This window comes from Coenobita brevimanus, chromosome 57 (genome assembly GCF_032717465.1).
Source record: "Coenobita brevimanus isolate Jiangsu-jjx chromosome 57, ASM3271746v2, whole genome shotgun sequence".
NCBI lineage: Eukaryota > Metazoa > Arthropoda > Malacostraca > Decapoda > Coenobitidae > Coenobita > Coenobita brevimanus.
The window spans coordinates 26,693,194-26,706,645 of record NC_137010.1 but is presented as its reverse complement, the minus strand read 5'-3'; the positions used below and the strand labels follow the sequence as shown (position 1 = coordinate 26,706,645).

Here is a 13,452-nt window from a genome sequence, read left to right as displayed (position 1 = left end):
GCGGCGAAGGTTTTCCAAAGTCCGCTTGCCTCATGTGTCCCGTCCCTCCCTGCGCTCGTCCTCGTCCTCGAGAACAACCATCACCTCGTCCAGGAACTTCCGACGGTATAGGCGCTTTGTTGCCACGATCACTCCTTGGTCCATTGGTTGGATGAGAGCAGTCGTATTAGGTGGCAGAAACATGCACCTAATACGGCCATTTTCAGCAACCAAGTCCTTGTCGCACGGGTGGGCAGGTGCATTGTCAAGAAGAAGGAGGACCTTTACCTGGTCGTGCGGGATTCCCAGTGTCTTCTTCTGGTAATGGATGACCTCCTTGACAAAGTGACGGTGAAACCAGTCTTTGAAGATCACAGCTGTGAACCATGCCTTCAAAGAATGGTACCAGACGACAGGAAGGACATCCATCACCCCACGAAGGCACCAAGGCTGCTTTGCGCGGCCAACAACAACGGGCTTAAGCCGGTGCATGCCGTTAGCACTGGCACAACACAAAGCAGATATCCGTTCCTTGGAAAGCTTGCGGCCAGGTACACGCTTCTCCGTCTCCTCGGCTAGAGTGTTCGTTGGCAGCAAGCGATAGAATAGGCCAGTTTCATCAGCGCTGTAGACTTGACTGAGAGTTAGGCCCTCCCTGTCGATCAAGCCCTTCACCTTGTGCCGAAACTCGTCAACTCCATCCTCGTTAGTGTCCAATGCTTCCCCATGTGCTTTACGGTTGGTAAGGCCATGCCGCAACTTGAACGCGAAGAGCCAACCCTCGGATGCCTTGAAGTCTAGGGCATTGTGATGCCTGGCGAACTTCTCAGAAGCAGCCTTCAGCTCCGTTCCACGTACCGTCACACCAGCAGCACGTTGTTGTCGATACCAAATCAACGTGGATCGGTCGATTTCTGCAAACTTGGGGGTAAACATAACCTTCCTTTCCACGTTGCGTTTGCTTCTCGACGAGAAGTCAGCCATGTACTGCATGAGTTTGTCTCGGGACCTCTTGATATCGAACAAAGTAGACCGGGCCAGGTTAAACTCCCGGAGAATGCGGGAAGAAGACCACCCCGCATCTACTTTCTCCAATATCTCCCGTTTCTTCTCCAGAGTCAACACCACTCTCTTCCTTTTCTCAGGTGGTGGGGCCATCATCACACACACTAAGAGGAGGCCCGAGAGCAGCAGGAGGCCCTGCAGCAGGTAGGGCACCACCACAAAAGCGATCACGTGGGCAGCCATTACGACGAGCGTGCACTCGCGGCGAGAGACAGGCAGAAAGTGGGGAGGATGCAGCGGCGCTCTGTCGGACGTCGGAGGAATGACGCGCCACAACAATGCTCTCCCGCGCCACGCGCAGTAAGTTCAAATTACGGACAGGAAAAAAATCTTTTTTTTTGGGGGGGGGGGGGGTTCGGACCATTTTGGGAACGTTGGATCCCAGGACGATTATGTCCGAGTAGTGGGGATGTTTGGTTATTGGGCGTCCGGATATTAGAGTGATTATTGTATATATATAGATAGATAGATAGAAAGATAGATAGATAGACAGATATAGTTATATATATATATACATAGTACAATATACTGTGTATATATATTACAGTATATATATATACTGTATATATATATATGTATATACCCTGTATAGTGTATATGTCACCGCTCACATAACTTGCGATCCTATAGTGTGAAACTCACATAACACAAAAGGCAAAATTTGATACCCAAAATTTTGTCACAACACAAAAATAATATACATAATGTGGGTGGAGGAAGCTGCCCATTTTTTTGAACACCATACTACGTGGCAACGACAGACATAACGTGGCCAGAGGCCCCAAATTATGGTTCAAACAGTCATGCGCGGCAAACTAGGGTCATAACCCTGTGGGAACAGACATAACATGGCCAGTGATAGTCATAGCATGGGTTGCATCAGCCTGTGACATATGGCTGTCACGTGTCTGTGTGGGGTGTCATCACAGTCCACTGAGCATTCTTGCCCCAGCTGAGCCTACCCTCTCCCCACGCTCTGGCTGCCCATGTGCTCTGTGTGATCTTTGCTCTTTTTTTTTTTGGCCACGGAACCTCACTCCACCTCCCCCCAGCGAGCCCACAACCTGTTCCATTCAAGGCGAGGAATATATATGCCTGTATATATGTACACAGTAAACCCTTTATAATTCAGATTAATTGGGGGGAACCCTATGTCAAATTATCCAGATATCCAAATTATTGGAGCTCATTCTTGCCCCTATCCCCAAATCACACCCTTGCTCACTAAAACATGGCTTTTTCACAAAAACAGTGAACCGTACAATTATTACTTTTTACTCAAAAAGTGCACAATACAGTAAGTAACGTTGTGTCAAACCTTGATTAAGAAGTCTTGCATACACAGTAGTAGAGTACAGTACACTTAACTGTACCGAAGGTACTGTACATTTCTTAAAAATTACATTTATTACTATACGTATCACTACAAAAACTGTTCATGTCCACTTATCACTGGAACCCTTTTCGGACTTCGAATTTCTGTTCGAATTAAAATTATTTGTCTGGTGGTCAAAAAAGATCTGAATTAACCGATTTCCGAATTATTCAGGTTTGAATTAGAGAGGGTTTACCGTGTATATATATATATATATATATATATATATATATATATATATATATATATATATATATATATATATATAGCCCGACGCCCTAATCCCGCAAAGGGTGGCCACAGACAAAACGCCTCCAAGTCGCTCTGTCACCCACCATTTGACTACCCTCCCCCCAACTCACCCCCCCCCTCCCCCAGATACCTCTCAACTCCATTCCTCCACCTCATCCTCGGTCTACCTCTCCCTCTCCCTCCCTCCACCTCACCTACATACACCCTCTTAGTCAGTCTTTCATTCTCCATTCTCTTCACATGTCCAAACCACCTCAGTGTATTTCTCCTAATCTTCTCAACCACATCCACATCCACCCCACAGCGTTCCTTCACTTCTTCATTCGTCAACCTGACCCTCCACGTCACTCCACATGCTCCTCTCAAGTAACTCATTTCCACTGCTCTCACTCTTGACTTGTTCCTCTCTTGCAAGGTCCATGCCTCGCTTCCATACGTCAGGGTAGGGATCACAATACTATCATGCAGTGACTTCTTAACTTCCATACTCACCTCCCTATTTCTCATCACTGCATTCAGTGTACCAACAACCTTCCTTCCCTGCTGTACCCTTTCACGCATTTCATCCCCCAAAGTTCCATCCTTTCTCATCACACTACCCAAGTACTTGAATGCACTCACATTCTCCATATCCTCACCATCCAACCTCACTGCACACTCTGTGACTTCATTCCTCTCAAACACCATAACTTTACTTTTGTTTACATTAACTTTCAGCTTCCTCCTCCTACACACTGTCCCAAATTCATTCACCAAACCTTGCAACTCCCATTCATCTTCACTCAACAGTACTGTATCATCAGCAAACAGCAACACACTATATATATATATATATATATATATATATATATATATATGAACAAATATATATATATATATATATATATATATATATATATATATATATATATATATATATATATATATATATATATATATATATATATATATATATATATATATATATAGGTATATATATATATATATATATATATATATATATATATATATATATATATATATAATAATTTGGTATTACGCCAGGTATCCCCGAAGGGCTAAGGCATTGCCCCTGGATAGGGGACTTTTGGACTGGAGCATGTAGCATTTTATGACCGGATGCCCTTCCTGATGTCTACCAATGACCCTTGGGTGGATTCGATCCTCCGACCCTTCGGTCAGAACAGAGCGCTCTAACCCACTGAGCAACGGCTTCTACATTTATATACAGTAATCCCTCCAATATCCGACGTAATAGAGCCATAGGCATGTCCGGATAGTGGTCCTGTCTGGATATTGGGCCCCATCCTTCTGGACTTGTACTTATGGACCCTAACTCAGAAAAACACCTATACAACAAGGTAGGGTAGTGGATGCTGGAGTGGCCCTGGTGAGAGAGGATAGTGTTTGGAAACTCCCTGTACTGTTGTTTGCAGATGATACTGTGTTGTTGAGTGAAGACGAAGGGGAGCTGCAAGGCTTGGTGGATGAGTTTGGGAGAGTGTGTAAGAAACGAAATCTAAAGGTGAATGTAGGGAAGAGTAAAGTGATGGTCTTTGAGAGAGGTGAAGTCAGTGAATGTACAGCGAGGTTGGATGGTGAGGAATTGGAAAATGTGAGTACGTTTAAGTACATGGGTAGTGTGATGAGTAAGGATGGAGGTTTGAAGGGTGAAGTGCTTGAAAGGGTAGAGCAGGGAAGAAAGGTTGCTGGTTCTTTGAAAGCAGTGATAAGAAACAGGGAAGTGAGCATGGAAGTGAAAAAGTTACTACATGACAGTATTGTGATACCAACTCTAACGTATGGAAGTGAAGCTTGGACGTTGTTGGAAGGACACAAGTCAAGAGTGAGAGCAGTGGAAATGAGTTATTTAAGAGCAGCCTGTGGAGTCACATGGAGAGAGAGGCTGACGAATGAGGATATAAAGGAGCATTGTGGTGTGGATGTGGATGTGATAGGAAGCGTTATGAGGAACACACTGGGGTGGTTTGGCATGTGGAGAGGATGGAGGGTGAAAGACTGACGAAGAGAGTGTATGTGAGTGAGGTGGAGGGGGGAAGAGGGAGGGGGAGGCCGAGGATGAGATGGAGGGATGGGGTGGAGAGGTATATGAGAGAGGGGGTGTGTGAATTGGGAGCAGGGCAGTGAAATGGCGGGGGACAGGGCGACTTGGAGGCGATTTGTTTGTGGCCACCTATTGCGGGATTAGGGCGTCGGGCTATAGATAGATATACTGTATATATATATATATATATATATATATATATATATATACAGTAAACCCTCTCTAATTCGAACCTGAATAATTCGGAAATCGGTTAATTCGGATCTTTTTTGACCACCAGACAAATAATTTTAATTCGAATAGAAATTCGAAGTCCGAAAAGGGTTCCAGTGATAAGTGGACATGATTTACCCAAACTTTTTTTATTAGCTTTTCTAATACCTTACTTACAACACTGGTTAGTAATACTGTACTGGTCAATAGTTGAGTGGATTTTGTCTATTATCTTTCTTGAATAGGAGAACAATGTTTGCTTTCTTCCAAATATCAGGTAGTCTACCTTGACCCAAGGATTCCTTGAATATTAAATATATTGGTCTACTTAACTCTTTTGCATATTCATATAGCACCCAAAATGAAATTTCGTTTAGACCATTTGCTTTTCCTTTGTCTAATTTACTTAACTTCTCCTGTATTTCTTTTTCTGATACTTGTATATCTGGTAATATGTGTGGGCATGCTTGTTCCATATCATCTCTCTCAAAATTATTTTCTTCTTTAAAAATTGATTGGAAATTTTTATTTAGTGCTTCACAAATATCTTTCTCTTGTGTACAGATGACCCCTTCGTCTGTAATGGACTGTATTTTGTCTTTATCTTTGGTTTTGCTTTGGATGTAGCTGTAAAATAGCTTCGGTTGATCACTACTTTTATTTATAATGTCTTCCTCAAACTGTCTTTGGGCTTCTCTCCTTATCCTTGTATAATCGTTTCTTGCTTGTTTATAGTTGTTAGATGCTCTCTCACTATTGTGTCTTCTGTATTTATTCCACAACAAGTCTCTCTTTTCTTTTGCTTTCTTTACATTCTGTATTAAACCATTTCTTTATTTTCTTTTCTGCTTCTTTGTGCTGTGGGATGTAATTTTGGACTATTATTTCATAAAGTTCACAGAATTTTCTACATACTTTACATATAACATTGAAATCTCGTCCTCTAAGCTCCTTTTTCCATCTATTTCTAAGAAGTGCTTCTTTAGGTCATGGTAGATTCCCTTTTTGTAGTTTAGGCCCTTTTTGCAACTCTCATTACTGTTAACTATGTCATATGCACTCCTGAAGTTGCAATTTAATACTGCATGGTCGCTTTGCCGAATGGAGAGTGATACATTTTACTGTCAGTATCATTTTCTTGCCTAGTAAATATGAGATCTAGTACTGATGGATCATCAAGTCCTCTTTTTCTGGTGTTTTCCTTTACATGATGTGTTAGGAAAAACTCCTGCACAAGGTCCAGGAGCTTTTGGTCCAAACAGCTTTCATGGCCTCTCACATCTAGAGTACTCTAATTTATATTTGTATTGAAATCTCCTGTTAATATAATTCTCTCAGATTTCTCTTCCATTCTATGTAGTAATGCTCTTAAAGTCTGCATTGTACACTCTGCCAGTTCTTCATACAGTATTTGTCTCTTTCCCAAGTGTTTGTTCTGGGTGGCATGTATAAATTTGCCACAATTAATTTCCTTTCAGATGTAGTAATCTCTGCTGCAATCAGTTCTACTTGTGAGGGTATATCTAGTTCTATTTCTTTGAGTTGTAGATTTTTCTTTGTTAATATTATGATTCCTCCTCCTTTTCTTAAATTCCTATCTCTTCTCCATATATTGTATTCCTCAAAGTTTAGGGTATCATTTGATATCCTTGGGGTAAATTTTGTTTCAGTTAGGCAGATAATATGTGATTCCTTTTCTTTGGTATAATCTTTCATCTCTGATAATTTAGATACCATTCCATTGACATTTGAGTACATTAACTTAATCATCTTGCCTACATACAAGCCATAGCTTGAGTCTATTACCTTCCTTTTTTTTTTTTCCCCCCTTCTGATTATGTACCACTTTCGTACCTGTGTGTGTGTGTGTGTGTGTGTGTGTGTTTAAAATGAGATTATAAGAGAAATGAACATATCAATAACGATAATAATAATGTATCACATTCTGGTCTGAATCTGACAAAAATGGTGCAGTACAGATGTAAGTAACTGTTTTTAGAATGTTGAGCACTAGAAATGTAACTGTGTTTTAGATATTACTGCCACATCTCACTTGCACTAACCACTGCCACACCTCACTCATACTAACCACTGCCACTCCTTACTCACATTTCACACCAGAGCTGGGCACTGCAAACGAAAATTCACTTCCACAAACACAAATCCACAAACTCAGACCATTACCTTTCGCAACTGCAAATCTGCAAACTTCATGAAATTTGCAATTACGAAAAGGCAAACGCAAATGCAACCCATTTGTACTGTATATAAAATTATATTTAAAGTAAACCTAAAATGTATATGTAGCCTATGAACCACTTATACTATCATGCATTGTCCATAAATAAACGTTTCTTGGTAAATCTGTTTCTCCGTTGTTTTTAGCTGTTTGGCTGTGCCAACTCTTGTTTGATTCATCAGCATAATGGCGGAAGGGACTGCCCTAAGTGTTTAACTAAACCTAACTTAACTTAGTTTAACTGTACCTAATAATTTAACCAAACCTAACCTAACCTTCAGTTGGGAAATTGGGAAATGAAATCCACCATTGGCCCTGGGTTCAGGAAACTGTGTACACCTCTGGCCGGCCGTGGAATAATTTTTTATGAGTTCTAAAATTAGTTTTCATTTAGATGTGAAGAGAATCATGTGGCACACCTGGCAATGTGTTTTTTTATCTTCCTAAACCCATCCTGTGATTAACTATGATTCGTGGAAGACTTCATAATATTGCAGTGCATGTGCCATATGGGCGAAAACATGTGAGATTAAGTGACCACCTGACTGCTTGGGATGGTAGCATAGCGTTGTTTAAACATACCAGTGACCATCCCTTTCCATAATTGTTCACAGTTTTTTATAGCTCGCGCTCACGGATGTCACGGACACCAGTACTGTAAAGGGATGTTCAGTGCGGGGAGGTTATTAAGGGGTTAGTGGAATACATTATTGTTTGCATCAGCACTTTCTCTTTTACGTACAGATATACCTCGATATACAGTACCCCCTAGATGCGATACCCCACCTTACGATGACCAAACCCCGGTTTAATGATGAATTTTGATTTTTTTACTTATTTTGATAGTATTTTAGACTAAAATTATGTGTTTAGGTTGATTTATAAACTGTTTTTAGACCTAGATTAATGTGTTTTAGCCATAGATGGGGTGAACATTGTCATTTGGGGGTACAGTTTACCAGGCTTGATTTTTTTCCAGATATATTTGACAATTTTCAGATTTTATTTGTTGGTTTTAGTAAGTTATTTACAGGTGTTAGGCTTAGGTTAGTGTCTTTTACAGCTGTTAGGCCATTAGATTGACTTTAAACTTGTTTTTGGGCTCATTTGGGTGGGTTTTGGACTTGGTTGGGGGGGGGAACCCAAGGCTGAAAAATGCATCCCATTACTTGACATGTTAAATCTATCCCGATAATTGACACCCTGCCTAACAGTGGGTTTTCACCAAACCAATTGCATCATTAAACTGGGGTATACCTGTATACACACAAAAATTAACAAAATGTATATATAACTTTCAGCAGAAGACCTTACCAATTCAGTTTATATTCCGACAGTTTATTTTCTGTATTTTTCCAACCAGTTTTTTAGGAAGAAATTTCTAATTAATGAAGTCGTTAATTATGAGTTCAGCAATTATGGGGTTCTGTAGTACTGTATTTTAAATACAGATATTCCTCGATATACAATACTTCTAGATGCGTTACCCTGACTTAACAATGGGGGTGGAAATACCACCATACCCTGCCTAACGCTGGCCAAACCCCAGTTTAATGATGGGTTTTTATTTTTTCTTACCAATTTTGATGATATTTTAGGCTAAAATTGTGTGTTTAGGTTGATTTATAAACTGTTTTTAGACTTAGATTAATGTGTTTTAGCCATTGGTGGGGTGAACATTGTCATTTGGGGGTACAGTTTACCAAGCTTGATTTTTTCCAGATAAATATTTGTCGATTTTCAGATTTTATTTGTCGGTTTTAGTGAGTTATTTACAGGTGTTAGGCTTAGGTTAACTTCTTTTACAGCTGTTTGGCCATTTAGATTTGCTTTAAACTTGTTTTTGGGCTCATTTGGGTGGGTTTTGGACTTGGCTGGGGGGGAAACCCAAGGCTGAAAAATGCACCCCATTACTTTACATGTTAAATCTACCCTGATACATGATACCCTGCCTAACAATGGGTTTTTACCTAACCAATTGCATCATTAAACTGGGGTATGCCTGTATTTTTATATTACCGGGTATACCTGTATTTTTATTTTAGCATATTAGACTGTTATTACTACAAAACAAGGGTAAATCATTCATTATTGTAGATAAATTAATTAAATTATTACACTTCACAGCTCATACTTTACAAATTGACACACCAGTCCACCTCTGTTCCTCGGCTCTAACCTCCTCAGTCATTGTCAGACTCCTCCAACAACTGAGATGACTCCCTCTTGAGCAGGTCCATGTTACCCTTCATAAAATCAAACTGCTCAAAGTTCTCAGAGGTCAGACTGGTTTGCGGACAGGTTTGTGTTTGCGGAAGTACTTCAGCAAATGCAAAACCACAAATTTGCGTAAAATTTGTTTCAAACACAAATCTGCAAATCAAATCACAGTTCCGCAGTTGCGGAATTTGCAGTTTGCTGAAGTGATTGCAGAAGTGCCCAGCACTGCGTCACATTATTACAAATTACTCACACCTTACTGTCGCACCTCACATATAGTTGACACTCCTTCATGTCCACACTGTTACACACATCACACTTCACACTGCTACACTTCACATGCTTCACACTTCACATTCTTCATACTGTCACAAATGACACTACTGCACCTCATGAACACTTCACACTGGCCCTCCACACACTTCCAGATCTCACTTCAAACTTTCATATCTTGCATATACTTCATTCTGTTGCTCATTACACACCCACTTCACTTTGCTGCACATCACACATACTGCACACTACTGTATCTCACACACACTTAACATTGCCACACCTCACATACATTTCACACTGCTACAGCTTACCCACATTAAGCATTGTCACACCTTGCACATCCTTGACACTGCCAGCCATACACCTCACACGTATAATTTGCATTGTCACATCCTGCACACACTTCCCTCTGCCACACTTCACATTGTCACACCTCACCTCAGATTTCCTGCACAGAGACACTCTTAACAACACCCAGCTAGCCATTATTCTCTCTCCTAATGGCAAGTTAAGGAAGAGGCTGATAATGGAGGCAAGGAAGGAGAGAAAGAATATTTTACTTTTCTACAACACTCAGTTAATAATTATTCTCCTTCCTAGACGACGAGGTGAGGAGGAGGAGGATGGTAGAGGGCGGCGAGGAGAGAAGGGTGTTGAGGGTGGCGGGGTGGAGGAACGTGGCTGGTGGCGACGGCGGGAGAAGAGCCTGTCTCGAGAACTAGAGGAGCGTCCTGCAGAGAAGACACGCTGGTTCCGGAAGAGAGACAAAAGTGGGGTGCGGAGCAGCAGAGGTAGCCGAGGTGAAGAGGGATTAGGCCGGGCCAGACTATCCACAGACAAGAGTGATGGGGTGGGGGAGGATGAGGATGGATGGGTTGAAGCAGCAGGGCCTGGACGCTTAAGAGTTCCTGAACCTACTGTGCGACGTCTCTCATCACCCGAGATTGACAGTACTGGGGTCATCACAGCCTCACTCCGGATCCCTGTGCCCCTTGGCCAGGCAGCCCCACTCTCCTTAGCACCAACTAGCCATCCCACCTCACAAGATGCAAATATCCCTTATGCTGATGACAGGGTAGAAGAAAAGAAACCCCGTCAGCGCACTACGTCACAGCGAGCAAGTGGAGGTCGAGCTGAGGTTGGACAAGGCGAGGCAGGGCGACAGCGGTCAGGCAGCAGTGATTCCTACCTGGGCCAGCCAATCACTGGCACCATGAGCTTCCAGCCGTTGACCAAAAAGGGTGGTGATAAACGTAGCCATGATTCTGTGCTGTCATCTTCCTCAGCAGATGTTTTTACCCTCTCCCCATCACCTCGTAACACCCCCCTCTCAGACCAGTATCCCTCAGGCACCTCCTCTCCCCTAAGCAGACCCAGCTCACCCCCAAACTGGCTAAGTCCTGATTCAGGTACACCAGGCCTCTCCCCACCCAACTCACCGCCCCTGCAACCCAGACGGAGGGGGGGAGGTGGGGATGCACGCCCCAGCCCTATTGTCCACTCTGTGACCCACACCTTTGGATCATCTCGCCCTGGACCAGCTACATCAAAATCTAAACATACAGCAACCACAGGGAGTACAGTCACCCAGGGTATCTTTCCCATTGGTCGATCCAGAACTGTTGACAGTTTCAGGGTGGAGGTAGGGCAAGGAGAGGTATGGCCCACCAATATCACCTCTGGTGAAGGAGCTGCTGGGGGTAGCAGACGAGGCAGCAAAGGAGAGGAAGGAGGAGTCAGCAAGAGTCAGCGTGAGGGAGGTGGTAGTGGTAGTGGCAGTGGGGGCAGGCGGTACACTCGGCGGAGGTACACAGGAGAGCGACACCCAACAGGCCAGCTGCCTGACATCACTCCCCAACCCAACCCTGACTCACAGCAGTCTTCAGACGGCCAGACCCAGTTGTGGAAACGCTGGGAAATTATTGCCTCTGACCCCACAGAACCTGAAACATTTGTGTGAACTTATGAGAAGCACTGGATAAATGAAAAAGTATAAATATAGTTTTTGAGCTCTGGGGGATTGAAAACTCCACCATAAAAAAACATTTGGGGAAAATCAATGTCCTTCTGTGTGTGTGTGTGCACGTGTGTGTGTGTCAGAGCTGAGAGTGGCAGTTGTGGTCCATGTTCCAGATGACCACACCGCCACAGAACCAGTCAGCTTTCAGACAGACCTTCACAGATCTCACAGAAGGCCTTATAACTAAAAACATATAAAGTGTAGCAATGTGAAACGTTTAATGGCATCAAGTGAAGTCTTGTAGAACTAAAAAGTTGCCGTTTGTGGCTCACAGAACTGGTGTCATATAAATAATTCACAATAGCCTTGGAAGAATAGTGCTGAGGAATGAATCCATTCGCTCTTCCGATTCTTAAGAAAATGTATAGTCTCAAACAATATAAACAGAGAAACAGTTCTACCAATGAAGTCCTAATATCAGTCTAGTCTTGACAATCAGGTTTACCTTTGTGACCATTTCATACTCATTACTAGTACGCTAAAAACATAACACCTAAAACTGAACTCTGTTCCCTCTGGCAAGGAGGATAGCTAGCCAGTTATTGATAAAATATAGGGTGGCACACATTTTGCGTGACTGAGAACATTATTGCAGGCAACGTTACTTATTCACTGCTGATTAAACCAAGCATTATCTAACTACCTGTAGCCAGATGCCTACAGTACTCTCAGTGTTCTTTCAGATAATCTAGGATATGGTTAAAATGCTTCTAAGTTAATAATATATAAAGCCTATTCAACTCAGATATATTTCACCATGCGCAAATATGAGTCATCATCATCTTAGGTTAATTTTCCACATTTACCAAGGGACTGATAGGATCAAGACTCATGAAAAAGAAAACACAGAGCTACAAGAACCCATCAGAAGTGTATGGAGTAAGATCACTTTAGACACACAATATTTTAGACAAATTGCTGTGTAGCAGAAGACATTACCACATCTCACATTGCCTTATGTTGCACTCCTTCATTTCACACTAGCACTTTATGGTTACACCTCATATTCCCACTCCATGTACTTCCACGCATCACAGTCACACTGCACATTACCACATCTCATAATCCTACATCTTATACCTCAGACTTGTACACCTCACACTTCCACATCTCCCACCCTGAACTACACTGAGATTTTATCACTGATGTCATTTACAGTACAAGCACTTTTCAGTTAAGGATTTGAACAGACAAAACACTGGTGTATGTGAAGCAACTTCAAGTAATAACAATTTCTAGCTCTTGCTGGGGAACTGTAAGCACAAAAACTGCTCATCTGATTTCACTCCAACTTATAATGAATTACAAACTACTTAAAGTGCACACACACACACACACACACACACACACACACACACACACACACACACACACACACACACACACACACACACACACACACACACACACAGTAATTCATCAAAAACTTCTATGGCTATGTTGAATGAGAAATGTACTGTATACTGTATATCTTTTTTAATTGTTCTTATTAAAGTGAATTATGGACTGCTTCTCTAAAGAAACTCATTATGAGGCACCCAGTACTGTAACAGATTATTCTCCCTGAAGCAACTCCTTATGGAACATGCTGACTGCAGGAGGATGACCCTCCTTAAACTCACTCATTGTACATCACCCTATGTTTTAACTTCTTTAATATGAAGGGTCTTTTATAAGCTGTATAAAATTGCCAGGAGACAGCAAGAATACAAAAAAGGAATCATCATACAAAAGGACTTAACCACTTC

At 42.0% G+C, this 13,452-nt stretch overlaps 1 protein-coding gene across 1 annotated transcript in view; it reads left to right on the top strand.

Annotated features, from left to right (window-relative positions):
- The window catches only part of RhoGAP102A (Rho GTPase activating protein at 102A), a 216,876-nt gene extending 205,232 nt beyond the window's left edge, over positions 1-11,644 (top strand). The window contains exons 13-14 of the mRNA XM_080274052.1: positions 10,285-10,805; positions 10,842-11,644. Of these exons, the coding sequence (XP_080130178.1) occupies positions 10,285-10,805; positions 10,842-11,644 (1,324 nt within the window). The remainder of the gene's footprint in view (positions 1-10,284; positions 10,806-10,841) is intronic.
- The last annotated feature ends 1,808 nt before the right edge of the window (positions 11,645-13,452 follow it).